The sequence below is a fragment of the Anarrhichthys ocellatus genome, unplaced genomic scaffold (assembly GCF_004355925.1).
Source record: "Anarrhichthys ocellatus isolate YVR2014 unplaced genomic scaffold, GSC_Weel_1.0 scaffold17, whole genome shotgun sequence".
Classification (NCBI taxonomy): domain Eukaryota; kingdom Metazoa; phylum Chordata; class Actinopteri; order Perciformes; family Anarhichadidae; genus Anarrhichthys; species Anarrhichthys ocellatus.
This window is the reverse complement of record NW_022280047.1, coordinates 6,152,600-6,177,318: the sequence shown is the minus strand read 5'-3', so window position 1 is coordinate 6,177,318 and position 24,719 is coordinate 6,152,600. Positions and strand designations below refer to the sequence as shown.

At 42.4% G+C, this 24,719-nt stretch overlaps 1 protein-coding gene across 1 annotated transcript in view; it reads left to right on the top strand.

Annotated features, from left to right (window-relative positions):
• Positions 1–17,946, top strand: part of stpg2 (sperm-tail PG-rich repeat containing 2) — a 47,668-nt gene extending 29,722 nt beyond the window's left edge. Inside the window, 4 exon segments of the mRNA XM_031856685.1 lie at positions 6,727–6,885; positions 10,305–10,376; positions 17,793–17,852; positions 17,854–17,946. Coding sequence (XP_031712545.1) covers positions 6,727–6,885; positions 10,305–10,376; positions 17,793–17,852; positions 17,854–17,946 — 384 coding nt within the window.
• The last annotated feature ends 6,773 nt before the right edge of the window (positions 17,947–24,719 follow it).

The window sequence follows — 24,719 nt, the reverse complement described above, 5'->3', positions numbered from 1 at the left end:
TACATCTTATATGCTGTATTTAAATCTTCTGCAGTTTTCTTGTCATTGTGCTCCATATGTGTATTTTGTATCTCCGTGTGAATGAATCAGTCTCTCTCCGCTCTCACTCCTTTTCTCTTCACCCCACTCCTCACGTGGATGAAGTAGGCGCAGGGTGTAAGCGGCTGTGTGTCCGCTGTTTGCATGTGCCCGCCTACATGTCCATTTCTCGGTCCAAGGTATGGACACCAGCTGTGGCCGGCAGCTGTGTGTGTAGTGCATTGTGTGCGTTTGTGCACCCATATGCAGGTGTGGGGCACATACCCATTTTATGCAGCAGCTGTGTTTTGTGTGTGTTTGGTTATGGACAGCTGCTTAGTAGCAGGTGATGATTTTAGGAGCCAAGCACACAGTCAGCCAGGCAGGCGGCCAGGGGAACGACGGGGAGAGCTAAGCCCAATAAGATGTAAGGAGGCCTGGGCCGGGCGGTCACTCAACCAGGCCCTTCTGGACCTCTGCTGGATGGCTAGTGGTTCAGGAGAGACCCAGCTGTGGGTGTCGGTGTTTATACATGACTCTAAACTGGCCTGACTCCACGGACAAACTTACCGATTACTACAGTATATAAATCAGTCACAGGAAGACACTTTCAGTAGGCTGAAAAGTGTCTGGGTTTATATTCACCGTGGTTCGGATCCAAACCGGAATCCAATCCTTCCTCTCAAAGTCAGATTAGCTGTTTACGTCTACATGTAAATGTAAATGTAACATCAGATGTGGGGAAATGAAAGAAATGTGAAATTAAAGTAGACAAATATAGCACTTGTGAGATGAAGAGAGAACAAAAAAGCGAGACTGCAAAGATGCATTTGATTTGATAAACATAAGGGAGGATGGAGTTTTTGAACCATTAGAAGAAGAGTGAGGTGCAAAAAAAGATAGAGCAGTATAAAAAGGTATTGGAGAGAGAAAGACTAAAGGGAGCAAGAACGGCAAAAGAGAAGACGAGCGTATAACGCAAGGGTATACAATGAAGGAGAAAGCAAGATATACAAATATACTAAACACAGCAGAAAACTGTAGCTGTCAGCAAATTGCTAGAATAACTGCTGCCTATAAAGTGTGAATAGGAAGCAAATGGGACCCATATGGTTTCGCTCTGTCATTCCATCTGTATTGCAGACCTGTCTAAAACCTCATTAAGGCCTTATGACACCTCCACTACTAAAATCAGACAGATGGTTATCAAGCTCTATGATGAGACACCAGCTGTGCTTATGACACAGAACGACATAGCCTACTTTGGGAGGGAAACAAGCAAACAAATGCTGGGTTCACTTTTCATTTAAATACTAGCAATCCATTTTGTTACATAAGATGAAGAAACACACAAACATGAAAAAGGCTTCATTAAGAAAATGTAGTGACATACAGCATTTTTTTCCTATGTGCCATGCTTGTAATTTGTTTTGTAATCATTGTCTGGTTAAGTGTAAGGACATATTATTATCACATCTTGAGTGATAATGGTATTGATAGGGCACTAACAGAGATCCCAACATTTGTTAAGTTACATGGGATACCAAGCTGTGACCACGCGTTTTGGAGTTTTTTGCATTGTGCAGTATTTGTGCACACTTTTTAATATGTCACACCCCTTTCCTGCAAATACGTTTCACTATTAATATGAACAGATGAACCTCATGTGACACTGTGGAGTTAAGAGTCAGATCTTAAGTGACCATTATTATTTATTAGACTCTCAATGGGGATATCCAACGTGTTCATTATCTGCCTAGTATGCCTGGAAGACCGAGGACAAAATGCAGTTGGTGCAATGGCCAGTTTAAAGGTGCTAAATTCGATATTAAGAACATCAATATTGCAGCAAAGAACTATTTGCCATGTAAAGATATAGTGGAGTAATACTCCCAGTCTGGTATCGCCTTTAGGGATGTGCAGCTTTTAAAGCATGAACGACCTTTACACTTTTGTCTCAACTTTTCAGAGTGGAAATACAACAAAGAATGTGCAGAACTTTTCACAGCCTTGGAGCATCAAGTACTAATTATTTCCCAACAAGACTCATAAGTGAGCCTCGGACTAGTATCAGTTATTTCCCAACACAACACGAAACTACAAAATATATTTTCAACCAGAAAAACGTCATGGGTGTCATCATGTGAACAGAACATAGCAAGGTGTCACACACAGTACGATTACATATCATCGAATATATATCATCTGTAGTACACTGATCTGAAATATGGAAATACAGAGTCTGAAAATAGCATTCTGCTCTCTGTGGAAGAATGAAATGTTTTAAGAGTAATGAGAAGATGAAGAATGGGATGTGGTGGTAACGTGCAAACACACACACACACACACACACACGCACACACACACCCACACACACCCACACTCTCTCTCTCTCTCTTTTTCATGTTTTATGCCTGGCCATTAGTCAAAGCTGTCACTGTACATACTAAGCCAAGTCATTAGTATGGCGGTTGTCAGGTGTACTTGAGTGGCCATTAGTGTGAGAGAACTTGATGTGGAAGACATTCTATAGGAAGACAACAAGTAACATCTGACTTTGCGTTTGCATTTGGTTTTGTTTTAAACTGTTATGAAGAGAGTCATTTAACCGGGCATATGCTTTGCATTTTGTATCGGATGCTACAGTACGATCTGTTGTTGATTCTTGCAGAAATAATCTTTTTACTTGATTGTAAAAGAAGGTGAGAGCAGAATGCACATGAATGGTCTTAAATCAGTTACAGATGCGGCTCATTATTTAGTGTTACAGCGGGAACCCTCTGGGTCAAATAGATCACTATGAGCCGATGATTATTAATTTACATTTGTCAGCCATGGCTGCTAGTGATGGAGACAGCAAAGTAGGCCTAATGAGAAGGGCTGCTTTGCTTTTTATTCAATGTTTCATAATATAGTAGATCTGTTTGAAATGCAGCTTTGGCTGTTTCAAAGGGCGGCTTCCTCCCAGGTGCTTTCCCTGTGCACATTCCTTCTCTGTCTCCATCCCCGGCAGCCATGACTGTTAGACTACACAAGGCAGCCTGAGGAAAAGTTTCTCTGCTTGTCATAAGCTTCGAGGAGAGACGCATTTCATTGAGAGAAAATGACTTCCTCTCTTGTCATGCTTTCATTGGGCACGTAGCACCAGTCGGAAGCAGACGAGTTACCGCGAGGCATCGTGAAGTATCATGGGGTAAAGTTATAAAACAGAATTACCATAGTTCGAAACAATTTCCACTTTAAGCAGACTACTTGACTGAACAGCATTTGCATGGGAATGATTCTCTCACATGCTATTTGATGCATTTACGCAATCTCTCACTATTAGCGGTTTCCACTGTAAAAACAGTACGTTTATTGGTGTTTGTTTGGAAAATTAGAAATTGCAGAATATTGGATAACTAATATAAATATCAAGCTGAAAATTAGATTTGAAAAACATTTTGTAATAGATATGGACACCAAAGCTCTCATCTCTATGAGATTTGTTGTATTTGGCACTCTTTCCAAATGCATTACACACGTTTTGTCGGGATTAGTAGTAAAAGACACATCAGTATCTGACGATACTTATCACCTTCGAACAATGACAAGTACATAAATAATCTGAAAGAATTTGCCAGTAATGCAGAGGCTGCTCTCCAGCAGTCAAGAAACACTCACACAAGAATCTAAATATTACGGATAGAACATTTGAAAAACAAAAAGCAAAGCAATTGGCAAAAGTCCTTCCTGCAAATTCATTGTGCTTGGCCAAGGTAACGGCTCCGAGTCGTGTACACTTTTCATGAATAAACTATCGAAGGAGAAATTTAGCTGCCGACTGCTCAGGGAAGCCTACTATAATGACTTTGGGGATTGTGCAGCTGCACTGTTTTGTGACTTGAAGTTTTTTTTATGCCTCCACACCGGCAACAGCTGTGGCCAGAGGCATTATGTTCTCGGGTTGTCCATTTGTACATTAGTACGTCCAACCTGTAAAGTTTCGGGATTTCATCTTGCACGGTTGTGAAGCCATCGCGTGGACAAAATACCAGCGCCGCATTCCCGGCTGGTAAATATATCACTACGTTTAATTTGATCTGTTTGTTTTTTGATAGATGTCGTAGACAGAACAACAAGTGAAGCTGTGCAGTATATTTATATATAACCTAGGATTCATAAGAATGATTTATGTTCCTGTTTTAACATGCTTCGACATGTGATTTGTATTTTTGGCTGAACTCAACACTGTTTAAGCACAGTGTGCCTCTGTACAGTATCGTATCTGAGGCAGCAAATTCAGGAATTAATTTGGTGTTTAACTCTTAGTTTATTATCGTGACTTCAGGATTTAATGATTTCCTTTCACAGTATGCTTGATTGGTAGTTCTATCTTGGATTGACTAGAACATCTAGCATGCATCAAAAATATAAAGTTATACATTTTTTTCTTGCTTTACTTATTAAAAAAAAACAACTTAAAAATACTGTCAGGTCTGACAATCTGTCTTGGTGCTAGCCTGACATCAATATTCAATTTCAGCTTTTCTGCGTCACTGGCTGCCTGCCACATATGTGTACCTGGCATCTACAGTACACTATATGCACTCAGGTATTTTTCAGACTGTCAAGGGCAATGTGACGGAATCTTTAAGAAAAGGTGTGTTTGTCTGCGTCGCTGTGTAGCAAGATAAGCACTGTACTGTCTAAATGTAAAGGGTGTGTAATTAAAGTCAACCAGAGTGCTGTCAATATGTGGCGACTGCGACTGAGAACACTGGTTTGCCCCATGTTAAGGTTTAATTATGGACCATAGGGTCCCTCGACAGGTGTGTGTGGGCACATTATGTTGCAGAGGTTGGAGGATGATTGCTCTGCACTGTTAGAGAGATATGTGACAGATGTGTGCCTATAGGTGCCTGTGTGTGTGTGTGTGTGTGTCTCTCTCTCTCTCTCTGTGTCTCTCTCTCTCTCTCTCTCTCTCTCTCTCTCTCTCTCTCTCTGTGTGTGTCTCTCTCTCTCTCTCTCTCTCTGTGTGTGTGTGTCTCTCTCTCTCTGTGTGTGTATAAAATCCACCATGAGGAACAGTAACAGTAACAACCCTTTTTTTTCACCATCATTCAATTAATCTTATTTTCCACAGTGGCTTTGAACATCAAGGAATCTGTTTGTGTCTTAATGTGTGTGCCTGTAAAATGTGTGTGTGTGTGTGTGTGTGTGTGCATGTGTGAGGTCGTTTGGCCGTGCACATGTTGTGCTTGCCTCCGCTTTCCTCCCCTTTCATCCCACTGTGTCTATAATGAAAAGCTAAATGGCCGGGGTTAGCAATGATTAAAGATGGACAGCTACCTTGGAGGAGACGGCAAAAACAGAGGTCGGGAAATGACAGCTTGAGGTAAATGACAGCTCTGCTATGTTTAGGATAAATGGATCGTGCAGCTATATTCAGCCTTTCGCCATCAATTATTCAAAGACCCACCGACAAGACAAATCCCCAATAACTGAGATCCCTCTGCAGCAGTGGGGAAGCAAGTTTCTAACCAGGTGACATGATTCACCCACTTTCCTTTTCAGATCCGTTACATGTTCACATCCGATTGAGTGCCTCCGTGAATTGGCTCTTAATTATCAGCAGTTCATTTACAACTAAGAATGTAATGGCCTTGTTATGGGGGCTATTTATCTGAAATTACCTGTGATATGTTCTATCATTGTTTCTCCCTCTGTGGAGAAGCAGCATAATGACAGCTTTTGAGACAACCACTTATTCGCGTTATGGAGGAGATATCAGTGTGTGTATGTGTATGTTTGTCTTCATTTGCATGTAAATGATGTGACTTGTACTGTATGTCCTTGCCTACGCTGATATTCATGCATGAGTGTGTGCACATGGGTGACATTGAAGCACGTCTGACAGTGTGTTTTGATAACAGATGGGTGAATGGGTCATTTGTTATTTGTAATTAGTGTGTGTCCGTTATACTCTGGACCTGTCAGTTGTGTAATCTAATAAAGTGTGTGTGTGTGTGTGTGTGCATGTGTGTTACATTGTCAGACATTTCCGAGACAGACGGTGTCAGGTGAAACTGTGACACAACCTTTTGTTGCCTTCAACATCATTCAGTTTTTTTCCAGTACAAAGACATGATGTGTAAAGTGCGTCTGTTTTTAGCCTATACTGATTTTAGTGTTCCCCTGACTTTTAAGCATGAGTTTAACATTTTAGTTTCATACTGAAATGTCTCGACATCTATTGAATGGAGAGAGAATCCAGAGAATCAATCGTAATGACCGGTGATCTCCTGACTTTTTAAAATTGCGCCACCAGCAGGTTCAAATTTGCATTATTCAACATTTAATGCAAGGATTGGTTCAAAATCTTGAGTAGACATACATCCATGGTTTCCAGACAATGTATCCTTATACATTTGGTAATCCTCTGACTTTTGCTTTCATGATGAAAAGGTCAAAATGTAAAGACTTGTCGAATAATTCAGTTCATGACCAAGTGCCTGCAAAACTAGAGCATTCCCTTTGGTTTCAGTGGTACACTATACCTGCTAAACATCAGCGTGTTAGCATTGTCATTTTGAGCATGTTAGAATGCTGCTGTTAGCATTTAGCTAACCTCACAGAGCGGCTAGCATGGCTGTAGAATACAAACGCATAGCAGTGTAAACTTAAACGCTCTGTCTCCTCTCCTCTCCTCTCCTCTCCTCTCTGCAGGATATCCCTCCACCCAACAGTTACAACGTGAGTCAGACATTTGAAAAGGCTAATGGCCGCTCTTACTTAGAACCTCAAAATGAAGCAGCTAAGCGACGACAGAGCTGCTTCCTCTCTGCTGCGCCACGGGATAATTTCTTCCTGCAATGTGACCCCACTGTACCAGGTAACACACACAAACACATACGGAACAGCATCACATAAAGAGAAACTGATCCATCTCTCTGTTTGAAAGCTGTACAGTTCACCCTTCCACCATAATACAGTCCAATTAGCTCCATCTCTGCAGGCTTCTAACCCAATATTTACCTCAATTACACACCCATTGAAAAATGTTGTTTCAAAATTGATAGATTCATGACTTACTTGGATAATTTATGACTAGCCCCATTTCACCAAGGGACTCAACCCATGAGGCACCCCAAACCGTTTAACCAAAATCCAATTTGCATATAAATAGATTTGGACTGTTTGCAATAGTGTTTCTTCTTCACTCACACACTGAAGCAGATGTGTAGACACAAGCATATGGACAATCAATGCGCACATACTGAGACACACGCGTTGATATGTGCATAACAACACACACATACAATTGTTTTGCTCATTATTGAATTTGCATTTATGAATAGGCCAACAGCCTCAGATTTGGAGGTGCTAACTCTCATCCCCGCCGCTTCACACTCGGCTGCAAACCGCCCCAGTGAATGCTGGAGGTCACGATCCGAGGAGGCTAACAGGACCACATCATCTGCAAATAGCAGAGAAGCGATCCCGAGACCCCCGAGACTGACGTTCTCTGCCCCCAGGCTGTGCCTAGATATCCTGTCCATGAAAATCACAAACAGGACCGGTGACAAAGGGCAGCCCTGGCGGAGGCCAACACCCACCGGGAACGTGTCTGACTTATTGCCGAGAATGCGGACACAGCTCCTACTGCAGTCGTACAGAGACCGGATCGCCCGTTGTAACGGGTCCGGCACCCCATACTCCCGCAGCACCCCCCACAAGACCCCCCGAGGGACCCGGTCGAAAGCCTTCTCCAAGTCCACAAAGCACATGTAGACTGGTTGGGCAAACTTCCAGAATCCCTCCAGTAGTCTTGCGAGGGTAAAGAGCTGGTCCACTGTTCCACGGCCGGGACGGAATCCGCACTGCTCCTCTTGAATCTGAGGTTCGACAAGCGGTCGGAGCCTCCTTTCCAGCACCCTGGCATAAGCCTTCCCCGGGAGGCTGAGTAGTATGATACCCCGGTAATTCGAGCACACTCTCCGGTCCCCCTTTTTGAAGATGGGAACCACCACCCCGGTCTGCCATTCCATGGGCACTGATCCCGACCCCCATGCGACATTGAAGAGGCGTGTCAGCCAGGACAGCCCAACTATGTCCAGCGCCTTCAGCATCTCAGGGCGGATCTCATCCACCCCCGGCGCCTTGCCACCAAGGAGCTTTTTAACTACCTCAGTGACCTCTGCCAGGGATATGGGTGAGCCTCCCCCTAGGTCCTCAGGCGCTGCCTCCTCTGCAGAGGACATGTTGGTCATGGTTCTCTGCCGGAAACCGGTGGATTGCTCCCTCCAGGTGGGGAAGGAGTGCCTACCTCAAGCGAAGGAGTTCAAGTATCTCGGGGTCTTGTTCACGAGTGAGGGTAAAATGGAGCGGGAGATCGACAGACGGATCGGTGCGGCTGCAGCAGTAAAGCAGGCGCTGCACCGGACCGTCTTGGTGAAGAGGGAGCTGAGCCGGAAGGCAAAGCTCTCAATTTACCACTCGGTCTACGTTCCTACCCTCACCTATGGTCACGAACTCTGGGTCGTGACCGAAAGGACAAGGTCGCAGCTACAAGCGGCCGAAATGAGTTTCCTCCGTAGGGTGGCCGGGCTCAGCCTTAGAGATAGGGTAAGGAGCTCGGTCATCAGGAGGGAGCTTGGAGTAGAGCCGCTACTCCTTCGCGTCGAAAGGAGTCAGCTGAGGTGGTTCGGGCATCTAATTAGGATGCCTCCTGGACGCCTCCCACTGGAGGTTTTCCAGGCACGTCCAACTGGGAAGAGACCCCGGGGAAGACCCAGAACACGCTGGAGAGATTACATCTCCCAGCTGGCCTGGGAACGCCTCGGGATCCCCCAGAATGAGCTGGAACATGTTGCCGGTGAGAGGGAGGTCTGGGTCGGCCTGCTTGACCTGCTGCCACCGTGACCCAACCCCGGATAAGCGGTGGAAAATGGATGGATGGATGGAATAGGCCAACAGCATATGGAGCATTATGGAACATTATATTCCTCATCATGCCAGGTCCCCTGTGATCACATTTCTCATAGAGTAAGAGCATTTAACTGTTCAACAGTTTTGAAACACCCAGGTGCATTAGAGTGAGAGACCCTGCAGAATGAATGTGTTTCATATAATGGTCTGTGACTTTAGAAGTGATTCAAGGTGTTTTTGATGCGCATTTTGTTTTTGGTATGTGTCCCTTAATTATATGTTTTTGTAGTCATGAACCTGCAGTTACCTTTTAGGTCAGTCAAGCACCTGCTGCATTCTTACTGTAAAACTGTGTAGGACCAGAGATGGATTCTTTTTCTTATGTTCCTCGTCATCATTTTTAACAGACAGAATACAATCCGTAGCCTTGGGTTCCATTAAACATTTCAAAATCGATTGTAAAATTTGTTTCTATTGTTTGAAAAGTTGGGCAGTTGAGGTTTTAAATATAAAAGGTTCATGGTAACAATGTTTTGTAATGGATAAACCCTTGAGGCTTAGTTTCTTCATTTTGGTTTTTTAGTTATTTGAATGAAAATGGCTTTGTATGGGATTTGATTTCAGTTGCAGCACCGTGAGTATATGCGTGTGTGTGTGTGTGTGTGTGTGTGGTGTTTTAAAAAAGAAAAATTGTTAGTGCCTCTTTGCTTGTTTGATATCATATCAGCATGTGTGCAAATGTGTGTGTGTACATGGATCTCTGTACACCTGCTTGTGTGTTTGTCTCAATCTATATCCATAACATGGACACCTTTTCCAAAAAGACAAAAATAATTTCTAATCTCTGCAGAGTTTTTGAGTCGATCTATACAGTTTACCACATCCTGGTGCTGGACAGCAGGACGGTTTAGTATTCTGGTAGACTGAGCTTTGATCATAGTTCAGACAATTTCAGTTACAGTACATTAAACTGCATCAAAGCTGGCAAACACTGTCAACTCAGTTCTGATTCATACTCTACAATGCACCCACGCTGCTGTGACTTTTGTTGTCCAATATGTATGACAAGGAGCAAAACATCAGGGTAGCTTTTTACATAATAGAGAAAAGAATTAACATTTTTTAACCTTGTGCAAAATAATTCTTCCCAATCTTAATGCCATGGCTGATTCAAATACCAGCAATTCTACATTATCTGCCGCTTTGCTGTAGACCTATTAGCATTGCCGAGGGCAGAATGTGCAAAACGTTTGAGGCTTTAGCTCGGACCAGAAGTATTTAACCTACCTCAACCCACAATGTAACACTTAAAAACGTGAATGACTAGCTGTGGTGAAAAAAAAACCCTGTGATGCTCAAACTTGCATTCACCCCAGTGTGAAATCTTTCCCACATCGAGAGAACATCGATTCAAAGTGGACACAAACCCTGGACCAGGTGCTTATCAGGTAACGCTGTTAAAGTTTTGCTCTCGTGAAACATTCTTACCTCCCAACTCACTCCCGATCTACATGAGTCCTTGAGCAGCCCACATTCAGTGAAAGTGCACTGACCTCAGTAGTAGGTATGGATGTGTGTGTCCTTGGGTTTTAATTTGCTGTACGACTAAGAGTGAGAGTCTTATGAAACGTGGGTGTGCGTACACAGACCCTGTTTGTGTGTCTGGCATATGCAGGAGAGGCCACAGATATATGGCTGACATTATCTCGTGTTTTGATCCTCAGAGAATCTATCAAATTTCTCTCTCTGACCTTGAGCTGAGCAGAAGAAATTGATTGCTTGGTAAGAAAAATCCAAACTTCAATAAGTTTCTGTGGTTTCGACCAATCTCCACTGATGCAACACAAGGCTGAATGATGCAGTTTCCTGCTTTAGGCAGCTTTTCACTTTGTGGGAGAATGCACTGAATTGACCTGCCTGGTTAAATTAAAGTGGGAAAAGTGAGTGCATCTTTTATTAAGTGTAATGTTGTTTAATGCAGCCACCTTAGACTGCTGACAGAGACAAATGCACTTTATGGTAGAGGCATAATACAGCTGTAATGAAACCTAACCAGAACCTAATCTCTTCCTGCTCCATTTCTGTGTTTTAATAGGAATTACAGCTTTGGGTTACAGCTGCAGGAGTGTGCGTGAGTGTGTGTGTGTGTGTGTGTGTGTGTGTGTGTGCGTGTGGAATGATTGAAAGAGCTAATGTTGCTTCCAGTCCCTGCTGACTTTGAGTGTTGAACATCAAAGACAAAACCACTGAGTTTGATTTAAACCACGCTACAGAGTTCATCATCATGTTCATGTCCATGGGTGTAATGTTATCACAGGGGCTCTTTCTTCTCTTCTGCCTGCCTGCCTGTCTCCCTATCTGTCTGCTGTCTGTGTGGATTCATCCCCTCTACTTTCCCCTCTCTCATCCTTCTGCAGTTCACTGTCTCTGTCTCTCTGCCTGTTTCCATCTCTATGTCCCTCTCCTCTCATTCTCCCAGATTTATTATGGTTATTAAGCAAAAACTGTTAAGCAACTGTTTGGATTACACTACCTACAGCCGGGTACACACAATATAATTATTTGGCTGATCATAAATATGGTTTGGGCTCTACAACCAATCTTGATTGTGTTCTGATAGTTTTACTGCCCTTCATTCTAACCTAGATTATTTAAACAATGTTACATTTTCATGACAGGATTTGTGATCATGTGTTGGGAAAAATGATACAGTGAAGCAGAGTAATCGTGACAAATGACAAGGGTTATAATTGTCACACTGTAACCTGCTTGAATGTGATTGGACATTACATCAGTCAGATGGTAGCCAAACAGCCAATGAATGAAGCGTGCCATTGGTGCTGCCTGAACTTACACTCTGCTCCATTCCACCTCATCAGGTTTTAGTACAGAGCAACAGCTCACTGGAGGTTCAACTACACTTATCAAGTTTAGCTATTTCCAGTTCTCTCTTCAGAATATGCTGTCGGTCTCTTTCATCCATGTCCCCCCTTTTCAGTGGAAATTGCATTATAAATTAGCAAGGCAAACAGTTTTTGATGGATGTCCTTTTTGGGACAGGAACACTTTGTGTTCTTGCTGCATTTAATTACTTGAATATGATTGGACGGTACCAGTCAGCTGCTAGCCATGCGGCTGATTAATAAGCCAGTGATTTTGATGCATGAAGAAAAGCAGCCAATGCTGGTGCCATTTTATTGCTTAGCCTGACCCCCATCCTCTATTCCAGTTCATCAGGTTTCAGTAAAGAGCCGCAGCTCACCTGAAATTCACCTCACTCTTATGAAGTTCATTCCTCTTCAGCTTTCTCTTTTCTTCAGAGCTCTCTCTCTCTCTCTCTCTCTCTCCCCCCCCCCCCCTCCAGCTCTTCTGAATTGTTTATTTTCTTCGTCGTTTCCGTGCATATGGAACTGCTTATGATTGTGACCCATTTCAGTTTTGGTACAGGAACACGAGAGATTCGTGTTCACTTGAAATTGTGCTTCTTTCTGACCACAAGAACAGCAATCCTGTGCAATATAATCAATGCGAGTAGTCATTATTTTAGGTACATGCTTAAGCTTGGTAGGTTTAAAATAATCTTAACTTTAAAAAGCATGTCCCAGTGTGTGAGTATCACTTTGTAAGTAAAAAGTCTCAGTGCATATTTTTTCCACATACATTTTTAAAACCTCTATCACCCTATGTAGACGTATGCTGGTGGTTGTTCTTTCATCACCATACGCTGTGTTTTTCTGCTCTTTATCTGCTTTACACGTCCCTCTCTGCCTCTCACTCGGTCTCTCAGCTCCATTTCTACTCTCTTCAGGGGAAAATGTGGCTTTTCCACTGACAGCAGCTAGTAAAACTGTTGAAGTCTCTCATACGATCCTCCACTCCTCTCCTTTCCTGAAAACATAATCTACCAGGGCATTCAATTTAAAGTAAAATCAAAACTCTGCATTTTGGCTTTTCAAGTGTTTGTCTGCTGCCACTCCAGTCAAAGCAGAGTGTAGAGGTAATGTTGGGAGATAATTGGCACAATGTGCCAAAATGGGTTAGTTTATGGTATTGAGCTTATAACAATGCTTCCTGCTGTAGAACTTAATTACAGACCAATATTTAAGGCCTAGGGCCCTGGTGTTGACTCTGACACTGGCTGGCCGAGGGCTCTTTGTGTGGAGTTGCACGTTCCTCCCGTCCTTAGATGGGCTTCATCTAGGTGCTCCAGTTTCCTCCCAGTATAAGAAGAACAAGCAAGTCTGTTTTAATGTTTCAGCCCTTTGATAGACTGGTTACCTTTCCAGTGTGCACAATGTGAAGCTTGAGGAGGCCCCAGCCCCCCTCAACAGGATTGTGTGTACAGGAGGACTGTAGATAATAGTCGGAAGGAGATACATATCCAGCAAACCCACTACACATCCAAGTAGAGCTAATAAAAGTTCTTTAACTACAAATGGCAGCAGAAATGTCTTTTCAAATTTACTATTTATAGTATATTGCACTTTCATAACACCGAGGGGCTTGTGAGGCACAGCTTTTTAGAAGAATGCAAAAATCTGTGAGAATCAAAGCAGCATAAATCCATGTCCTGACTTTTAGACCCTAGTATGAGACATGCCCCAAAAACCCCGGGTCCTACTTTTCCCATGAGGCAACTTGGTAGTGTCCTAATTAGAACTTCCCAGCCTGACAAGCACCCATCACTTTCAAACTCCACACAGTTTGCAACACGCGCCTTCTGTTAGACCGTTTAAGCCTCAAGCTGATGACATCGTCAGGCTAATTTTCTCAAACTTTCAAAAAGCTATCTGCAGAGTCACTTAAGACATTAAACAGCTGTTTTGGTGCCCTTCATGAAGAGTTAAACCGAACTTGATGGGTAGAAACGGTGGAAGACACATTCCCTTCACACAAACAATGCACGTTCTAATGTGATTTGTGACAATTTCTGTCTTTTTTTTTTTAACATCAACTCGTGTTTACATCACATCACCTCATATTAGTAGTGCAACATTTAAATATGGTTGTATGTATCAACTAGTGTTTACTTACAAGTGTTTTAACTAAATAGCAGGTGACACCTGACACCCCGAGTACAATAAATGATTTAGCTTTTAGTTGTTGTTTAGTTGTTCTTTCTCTGACTTGAGCCCAGATGTTGATTTGGAGCTCATACATATGTGTTTCATTGTTTGACGTGTCGTGGCTCAATTTAGCTTGAGGAAGTTCAGTTCTCCTATTCTTCAGTGTGAGGCATGTCTAAGCTCTCATTTCTTTAATTAGCCGCGTGAGTGTGAATCTATACGACACCATAGAGGCCATACGGAGGTAAAGATGGTGTGAAGTGGTTCAGAGAGGGAGAGAGGGAAGATAGTGTTGAAGCGGGCAGAGGGAGTGGCATGGTAGCGATGAGTGAGAGAGACAGGGGCAGAGGTGAGACAGTGAGGTGGCAAAGGGTAGAAGAAGAGAAGCAGAGAGACAGACAGCAGCACACCGAGCTGCTGAAGAGGGTAGTTAAATTCAACAGCTGTAAATGTGTTCTGAGGACCTGCAATCTGAAACAGACGGCCGCGGAATGGCTTAGCAGCTATTTCAGCATCAGCGTGTTCGCATATGGATCCACCCGAACATGTGCGTGTAATGTCATATAGCTATCTACTTGAGCGGCATTAGGTCACAGTGAGGGCTCATTTTGTGTTTCCATTAAATGCACCACATGAGGCACCTACTTCTGGAGGCTCGATTACCTTTCTCGTGCACAGCACATGTCGGCTCTTATTGGTTGGGCTTAATTTAACAGAGTGTTGATGGAACAGAGGAGTATAAAAAGACACGGCAGTAGACATCAAGCAAAAGCAAATATGAATTAATATGCTGTGATCTTTGCTGATATATAAGCCTGCAGAGTGCAAAGAACATCCAGAGCCAAAACAAGAAGCTCAAGTTAATGTGATATTCATTATGAGTTAGAACAGATGGTGTCCATACCAAGGCTGACATTTCATCAAACTTTCCTCAGGCGGTGCACTTTATGTCTCTACATGTGCTTCTTTCCTGTGAGAGTTTTTATAGTTCCACTTTTATTTCTTCTAAGTGGGAAGCACTGCCACCTGATACCACCTCATCATGTTCTCAGCATTGTTTCTGATGAGGGCAGTGAGGTAACATCCCTTATCATTTAAAATGCAAAAATATCTCTGCATGGCTGCATTTATATTCAACACACCCACACTGCACAAACTTTCTGTTTGTTTGCCACCTTGTTTTTGTGTGAGTTTGGAGAGTTGGAAACCCTAACTTAACGCAGGAGTTTGCATGACTGTACAGTATGTGTGTGTGTGTGTGTGTGTGTGTTTATAATATATTTATATACATATATAAAAGTATTGAAATGATAGGAATAAAGAAGTAAATGAATAAATGTTGGTGTATGGTTGATATTAGTTGAAGCTTCATTCTGAAGTTTAAGGAAAGTACTATTTACTACACATTTTCCATTAAATGTGGCCTTCGCAACTCTGTGGTCATATGTCACACTAACTTTGCCCGAAAGTAAGTACAGCAACTAGGCTAACTGCACAGGGATCTACAGCTGGCTCAACTATACGGCTGACCAAACTACTCCATATTCCTCCTCTAAAAAGGTGTTTTGATCAATCTCTCCCCATGATGGTTTACCCAGAAAACAACACTATTAAACTACTACGCTTAAAATGACCGGTGTTCTCCCCACCAAGGAGTCTTAGTGGCCTTAAAGCAAACCTTACCCATAGAGGTGGCCGATCAGACAGCAGTCTTACAAATCATTATTGTTGCGGCACTGACGAACGACCTATTTCGTTGTTGAGGATTCAGATATGAGGACTCTCTGTTTCTGTCTATTGAATTATACATGTGTAGCAAAACAAAGGCTTCTCCTTATGTGTGGTGAACGTGCAAATCTCTGCAAGCTCCAACAGAGAATTTGCATCCTTTTTTTTTTTTTTTGCTGGCACGTGTGTATTCAGGTTTAGGATGAAGCTTGTGTTGTTGTGTCATGTACTGTATGTGTGTTGTGGGAAAGACTTTGCATCCAGCACTCTCTCCTCTGTGCTTATGTGCACGCTTGAACACGTCTACCTACATACCAAATAACATCATCGCCAACTCCCCGCACAGATCCCCCCTTTTCCTTCTCCCCTCTGTGACCTAGTGAAACATCCCATAATCTCCCTTATTATTGCTATGCCGGTGGTGTCGTCACTTCCAAGAGCTCTTCCACATCTTACCGACCTCCTGGGCAACCCTGAGGGTGACCTGGAGTTGAACCCGCAACCCTTTTCCCATTAGGATCAATACTGAGATCTGAGCCGCCCCGCCGATGCGCCTCAATCCTTCTGTGGTACCTCTGGCATACTGATGCGTGTATGTGCGCTGGGAGGTTGGGAGGGGGGAGAGGGAGAGAGAAAAAGAGAGCTTTTGTAACATGGGAGATTCTTCAGGTAGTACCTGTGTGTGAGGGGGGTAGCAAATTAAGTGGGTTTGCATACTGTGTGTGTGTGTGTGTGTAGAGAGAGAGAGAGAGAGAGAGAGAGAGAGAGAGAGAGAGAGAGAGAGAGAGAGTTTCTTTTGTTTTGTGTTTGGCGAGGTGATTTTAAGGTCAGAGCTTGAAGCGCATGTCGACAGCCACAGATAACGGCATTTTTTCTCTCTTTTTTCTGTCAGAGCATTTCATTCATTGATTGCTGTCAGAATGTAATGAGAATGCCACTAAATACAGCAAACATGTTTTTGAAGCAGATTACCAACCCTGCCTTCAATGACCACTTTTCTAGCAGAAAGACGAGTGTTGCACTTTGGGTAATTTGTTTGGCTATGTGAGTTGTTGAAAATTAAGGTTGTAATGCAAGTAGTTATTTTAAGTTTACAGTCCAGTGACCTTTTCAAAAGTCAAACAAGGACGAGACAAAGAGGACGAAGAAAAAGTCTAAAAAAATCACTGGCAATATATCTTAGTAGAAAATAATGTGCTTCACACTCCACTTTGGGACACGTAAAGTCAAAGATGACTCCTCAGTTCAGTCAGGACACTCACGTCAAAGTTTGCAAAAATACTCATTTTAGCGGGTCCGCTCATGTGATGCTTTGGAACTATTCTGTGTAACCACCAGCAGCCTGACGTGCAGAACGCATAGAACCCGTCAAAATGCATACGACTAAATAAAGCTCATATAATATATACAATAATGCTAACACAGGAAGAGGTTGTTGAGGTGGAGAGAGTTATGGACTACCTATTGTGAGAGAGGTCGTGTGATTGGATAGTGTAAAGAACATGTGACTGTAAAAATGACTTCCAGGCCTGCCTGAAGGCTCCATTCTTCAAAAAGTTCTGTGTTTTTGTGACTTTTCCATTTCTCGGAAGATATTGTAAAGCTGTTTCATACGAGGCTGTTGTCTCCAGTAAACAGGTTCAAACTCAGCTCATGGGAAGTTTTATTAGATGGTTAAAGGCAGTAAAAAAACAGGGTGATTTGTGGAAAACGCCAAGAGCTGCTGATTACTCCTGTTTTAAAGTAATTGCCATCATCCATTCATTTTTGTTTGTTTCTTTCTATATTTCTAAGTCTTTGTTGCCTGTTCAACAACAACAAGGTTGTGTTTACACCTTTTAAACATGTCCCTCTTCATACATATTTCTATAGTGGAAAAGATCCTGTTGTCTGGATCTGTTCACATCTAGTACTGTACAGAGCTGCATAAAGGGGCTGACTCTTGTTTAATGCACGACAAACAGTTTTTGAGTCTACTGTATTTTCAAAATTTAAGACACACAAGCATACTGTATTGCTCTTATTGTACCTTCTTTGTTACCCCCTCCTCATCTGTTTGTGTCTCTGCAGCTGAGTCCAGGCATCATGAACACAGTACTGAAGGGCACCTTCAATGTGACGCTTAACAGCCCCTCTGGGTCACTGCTGTTCCCCCCGTGTGGCCCCTGGCCCTTTAACGGCCCACAAGACCGCCAACACCTTCATCGCCACCAGCACTTCTTAGCGCTCTTTGTGGGTCAAAGTTTAGAGGGGAAAGGTGAGTGGGGTAAAAGGTCAATCTTAAGGTCATCACATTTGAATTCATATCCTGTGGAAAGCTTATTTGTCATGAATATTTATGCTTCTATCCATTTCTGTTGAATATACAATAGGCAATGAATTGTAACTTTACTAAGCTTATTAATTACATGAACAGAAGTGTAGATATAGCTTGATTTTGCAACAGCAATATGTACAAAAATGTAAAAGAAAAGCGTTTTAATGACAATAATCATGACAGCACTTTATAGCATGTTTGAGTGTCTTTCTCTTTTCAGTATTTCTATTCCCCGCCACTGTTGAAAGCTACTTTGTTTTGCCATGTGTGTGTCTAAGCCCAACATTTGCTGTCAAATAACAACACACGGTAGATCCCTACAACTGTTCTTCTGCTGATAGCCTTCCGTGTTTCAAGTGTTAGAAATTTCACTCACATTTAATTTCACAGGTAATTTACAAACCAGAGTAGCTCATTACTTCTGATGTGTTTTTGTTGTTGTATTTATCGGAGCAAACAGCCGACTGATTAACTTCTTTTTTTATTCTTTCAGGCAGCAGTTTGGAGGAAGATGGCTGCTCTTTATTCAGTGTCCCAAAGTGAAATACCTACAATGGACCCTGCATCCACAGCTGATGGTTCCCTCATTCTTTGCAGTGATGACAAGTTTGACACACTGATTCAGCTGTTGATTCTGCATTAACCACTTTGCTAGTCAATAACAATTAAAAAGCTATTAGTGTGAATATTGCCTGAGGTCTTTTGAAAGCATGTTTCTCTTGATGTCTCTTTGTTTTCTTAAAGCAGCAATCAAAAGATCCAATCTGACAAAGATTAAATATGATGAGAAGGTTTTTCGAGAGACATTTTTACTGTGCTGCTCATATTGGCCAATAACAGGAAAGCTATAGGCACAGGGTAGCACGGGATCACATAATCATTAAGCTCGATGTGAACTCACACAGTCTTATCCTTTGGAGGCCAAGATTGTCAGAAATCCTGTTTTATTTAAGGACAATGAACCGGTGCATGTGACAATTGGAAAAAAAATGCTGTTAGAATTAGAAAAAGAAGCTTTGTAGCTGTACATTATTGCTTAGCATGCATAAATCATGACACCATTCATTATGTATATTTGTGCTGACCACCAGAGATACAGGTGTGAAAGTCATACGGAGGACTCATAACTTATTTTCCAGTTTTTGTGATGCACTGATAGGCTTTGCTCATTAATCAATGTAGCCCTGCACTTTCACACACATAGACACTCACATACTGCGCAACATGCAGGAACACACATTCAAACCAAAAGAGGCAACGACACATAAAAGTACAGTACATTCTGCTCATAACAAGCATGGATTTTAGGTGTGAATCAGTGGCATTATTTCGTGCTTTATACCTGGTTTGAACTGAGCAAGCAGAGGGGAGATAGAGACGAGAGAGTCAGGAAGAGGAGTGAGAGAAAAGTTGTGTGGAGCAGTGATGGAGGACATGATACCTGAAACTAACTCAGCAGTAAGCAAAATACGCATATTTGCTTTCTTGCCAATAGTAGAGACGAACTGTAAAACATTTCTCATTAGGTCATTAAATATGAAGCTTCAGCCGCAGCTGCCAACGTGGGCAAGTCTCCGCTGATTGCCTGGCATATCCAAAATGACAACTGTTGCCGGCCAAGAAAAAGTCTGGCACATATTTACCCCATGTAAAACAACACTTTGTCATTTTTACACTTAACGTTTTTGTGCAGATGAAACAAACCAGATGTAATGTATTCATTATTTAGCTTTACAGGTGCTCGTTGGTGGATTCTGTTCCCTTCAGACAGAGCCAGGCTAGCTTTTTTCCCGTTTCCAGTCTTTATGCTAAGCTAAGCTAATTTGCGACCGACTGTAGCTTCTTCATATTTAAGTACAACACAGACATGAGAGTGGTATCAATCCTCTCATCCAGCACTCAGTACTGCTTTGAGAAACACTAAGAAAAACACTTGCCTTATTATAATATATGATATGTCTTCATGATTATCCTACTACTCCACTATCCCCGGACCCTGACCTTGTATATCTGGTACCAGAGAGGCAGAGGTAGCTGGCTGTGACGAGGCGATGCGGGCGGTTCAAAGTGTCAGATAAACCACTTTTACTGGCCGTTACCTCTGGAGAGTGTAGATTTATGCTCCTTATCTCTGCTGATCACTCACCGTAAATCAGCTCTTCATGGCTGTGTGTAAATGTGTGTGTTGCCAGCCTTTATAGACAAAGAGAGAAAGCAACAAGAAGTAAGCATCACAAGAAGATGCAGAGATGACACCGTTCAGGTTGATTTTGTTGTTGTCATTTCTAATATGAAATAACCTTTTCCCAGATGTCTGGCTCCCCCCAGCCTTCTCTGAACTTCCTGTGTCGGATCCGTCCACGTCGTGCTGTGTTCAAAATGCCTCTGTGAGCGTCCAAAGTAACAGGTTCGATGGAGCACCATGTCTCTGATTGTTCCTGTGGGCCTTTTAGCCTAATGAGGTGTTTACCCCCTATCATTATTCAGCTGGGAGCGGAGCGGGAGACAGAGGGGGGAGAGAGGGTAGAGCGGGTAGAGAGAGGAGGGTAAGATATACAGTAAAATGGAGACAGAAGAAAGTGAAGAAAAAAATAGAGGAAAAGGAGAAAAGGCAAGTAGAGGATGGAGGGAAAATGAGGCATTGTATATGGGCAGAGGAAAGATCAGGGAGTTAAAAGAAAACGAGAGGCAGAGGAGGAAAGAAAGGCAGAGAGGAAGGCGAAAGAGCCCGGTGTTATTTATGCCTCCCTCGGCACTCGTCTTTACCTTTTTTTCCCCCACGAGCTGTTTTACATCGGCGATCTAATTAAATCAAATAAATCACAGCAAACACGCACACACACACACACACACACGCACACACACACAGTCACAACAGCCCCTCCTGATTCTGGGATTGTGAACATCTCCTCCCCCTACCCCTTCCACCCGAGATTGAATAAATCTCGATTATGGTGCATTACACGGCACATCATTCATGTTGTTTATAGGTCTAAAATATGCAAACAGACCAGGGGCATTAAAGTGATCGATGCTCGAATGTGCTCTTTTTTTCTGTTCTGTTCTCATCTCTCCCGCAGCACCAAGCGGCGTCACTTACAGATGTCTCATGTGGGATGAAGACATATTGTATTGTGTCCTTACTTTGTCCCCTCGTGATGGCTATTTTCATTGTCTTTGTGCCCAGGCATCCACAAGGCATTTTTATTACCTCATTCGCTAAAGCACTCTGTCTCTGCCGTTGAGCCATTATTAAATCTAATTAGCTCTGCCAAACCTTGAAGCTGTCGCTGAGAGATCTCTTGATAATTGTAAAACAGGGGTAAGTTGATCAGTGTTTTTATCGGTTACAGTGGGACTCTCAATACACCAAACACATGCAAACAACCAGCAGCTGCTAAAGCTGCAGTTCCTTTCCAAGAAATGACTGCTTCTAGGAGATAATTGTTTGAGGATATGTTGTCCAAACATGTTGTTAGCAAATGTATTTTTTATTGTTTTTGGCCGACCCAAGCGTGAAATTAATATTCCATGCTAACCAAAGTTTAAAAAAGGGTCTTCAACTGTTAAAAATAACAAAACTCCACAGATTACTGTATAAATCCATGATTGTGATGGGTTCGTTTTATTGTTTGGGTTACAATATCTCATTTACAATGTCATTGAGATGTAAAACAATATAGCTAACATTAAAAGAAACAATGTATGAAAGCTAAATGTTAAAATACAGGATAATAAAATATATTATCCTGCATTATAAATTAATAAAATGAATTTATAAACCAGATCAAATTACAGTTAAAAGCATTTACAATAAATTAAAACAGGCTCTGAAATAAGGTGATCAGCCGCGTCGGCAGAGAGTCCAAGTTAAAGGCGTTGTGCAGATTATTGAATGTATGAGGTGTTTTGTAAGAGAATGACATTTTTCCTGTAGTTCAGATGGACTGTGGAGCAACAACCCATTCTGTCACCAAGATTAAGTGAGTTCAGAGTTAAAAGCGATACAAATATAGGGTGGAAACATTTCCATCAAAGCTTTATAGATGAATAAAAAACAACTCTGGTCCCTTCTCATAGCCAAACGTGGACAGCCATTGCCACCTTTAAAATTTAGAGTACATCAAAATGGTCTCTATAGATTTTTTAGTATTTGCTTTCTGACGTTATTCTTTTGCAAACGGTAAAAAGATCAAAAATCTCTCATTTAATGTTGTTTTTCTTCTGGTTAGAGTCGAGTTTCATTCCATTAACTTGAAGCTTTGCTTCAAAATCAAAAATATTATGATGTATAACACTGAAGATGACATTTCATCCATATCATTCCACATTTCTTCTTTTTTCAACAGACCAAGCTGGGAGCAGGAGGTGGTTGCTAATGTGCACAAAATCTAAAAAGACTGAGATGGAAGGAGGATATTTAGTCACATTTTGGTGGATCTGTGAGTGTTTGGAATGCACTGAGCATGTAGATGGAGGGTAGAGTATGCTGCAGGCGTGGATTGGTGACTTTCTATTGATGCTTTTGTTCTTTTGTTCCACCGTTAATGAGTCATTGTAAACTACAACATTTCTTTGCTACGCATATTACAAAGTAGAGAAAGTCATTGGTGAAATTCACCAGAGGTCATACTACTTTCATCAATCCTCTGCTGACCTTTAACACTCATTTTGTCAATACATGTAAATGTAGAGTTCTATATTTAGCCACAATCATCTCGAGATGACAGCTTTGCGCTCGCAAACACAGCTTGGTGAAAGCCAGATTAGCTGGTGTCTTTAATTAAAGGAGATGTACAGTAGTGCAGAAGAATCAATGTGGAGGTTAACAAGTGCTGACAAGGGCAGAAGAGACAGCAGGGCTTCATTTAGAAACAGTGAGAAGAACGAGACAGGGTTACAAGCAGTGGCAGTCACTGCCGAACTCCTCCCTGCATCTATATCCACCTTCAGGCCTGCAGCTGCTGTGGATAATTTTCTTTCTTTAATGTCGTGCACAAGGGCATTATGGGTGTTTCATGTTTCGGAGCTTGTCAGGAAGCTGCTTGAGGCTTCTGCAGAAATGAGATTTACCCAACAGTAACTCCAATTCTTGAGAGCAAAGGTTTTGAAATACATGCAGCTCTGCTGCATATAACATGGGAGAAAAACAATCGATTATGATTTAGGCCTTTTGTTGCCTCTTGTGATTACTGTCATTCTGTACCACCATCTACTGTATGCAAGAAAACATGTACTTTCTCAAAGTGTTGTCATTGCAGGTACATGGAGCAATATTCTGATTAGTTAAAAAGTAAAACATCTGCATATTTAACACAATGTTGGAACACTTGCTGGCCACATATGTCAACTGAAATATATGTTACACACTTGACTGAAATACTTACTTTTTCTTCTCCTTCCCTCTCACAAACACACACACACACACACACACACACACACACACACACACACACACACTTCCCCCCCATCTCTGCAACTTACTGATACGTCATTAAACTCTTGCATGAGACAAACTGTGTCAAAAGTTTTTACCTCTTCAACAGTACAGTTGAACAATAACGCATCCAATTCAACAGCTCAGCCAGAAATTCTCACATTGCAAAGATGATAATGTTCAGTTCTGATTGACATTGTCAGAGAGGTGTTGGTTTAAATAAATGTCTATTGTTGCGGTTGCAGTTTGCCGTGTTGTTGTTGTTTTCTACGGTCACATTGACTGTAACTCTGTCGTCTAAAACTTTTGAGACGATTGAGCAGTATGTGGTTTGACATATTACACCACAGTGAAATGGCATCACTGAACTGAATTAGTCAACTTAGTTGGTGAAATGACACATCGTCCTACATACTTTATTTCTCTTTGTGACCCGTTTGACTTGTCTTCTGACCCTCGCCAGTTAAATTGAGTTAGTCTGACTGGCCACTCTAAATGAATAGCCTCCCCCACAAACATGTTTTTGTGATAATGCAAAGAAGGCTGAATTCCCTGTGTTGTGCATATGTGAGAGAGAAGAAGAGGAATGGCTGCCTCTGTGTTTGCATGTTGGCAGATGCTGCAGGATTGCGTTGTTGTGTTTCCAAGCGCACACACCAGGCTTTTTCCATGTATATGTGTGTGTGTGTGGGCACGTGGGAGCATGTGTATGTTATTGTGACATATTGAATCTATCCCTAAGCTCTGTTCGCTCTAGTGCAGCGTGGGCCTCGGGGCCACTCATTTATCTTCCTGGTTCTTGCTGTTGGGGCATGGCTATGGTGATCCTGATTGGCAGCCATTACCGAACCCCGGTGGGAGGACAAGCCTCATTGGTTCAGAGCAGATTTGAGGGCGGGTTGAAATGAAGGATAAAGAAGTGTGCGTGAGTGTGTGTGCATGCATGGATGGATTTTATTGATGATGCTGAGGTGTACTCCGGCTACTGTGTCACTTTGGCATGATTCATGGTCGCTCAAAGAGTGATGCTTGAAGAAATGAGGCATGCACACGTGTTCTTACACACTCACAGCGCACACAGTCTACATTCAGTTATTGAGTCAACTGTGTGCTTTTGGATTGTTTGCTCCCATGTGTTTGCTTTCCTGTATGTGCCTGCGCATCTGTGGACTTTACGGCTATATGTATCAGCACAACATGTGTGTGTGTGTGTGTGTGTGTGTGTGGGGGGGGGGGGGGGGGG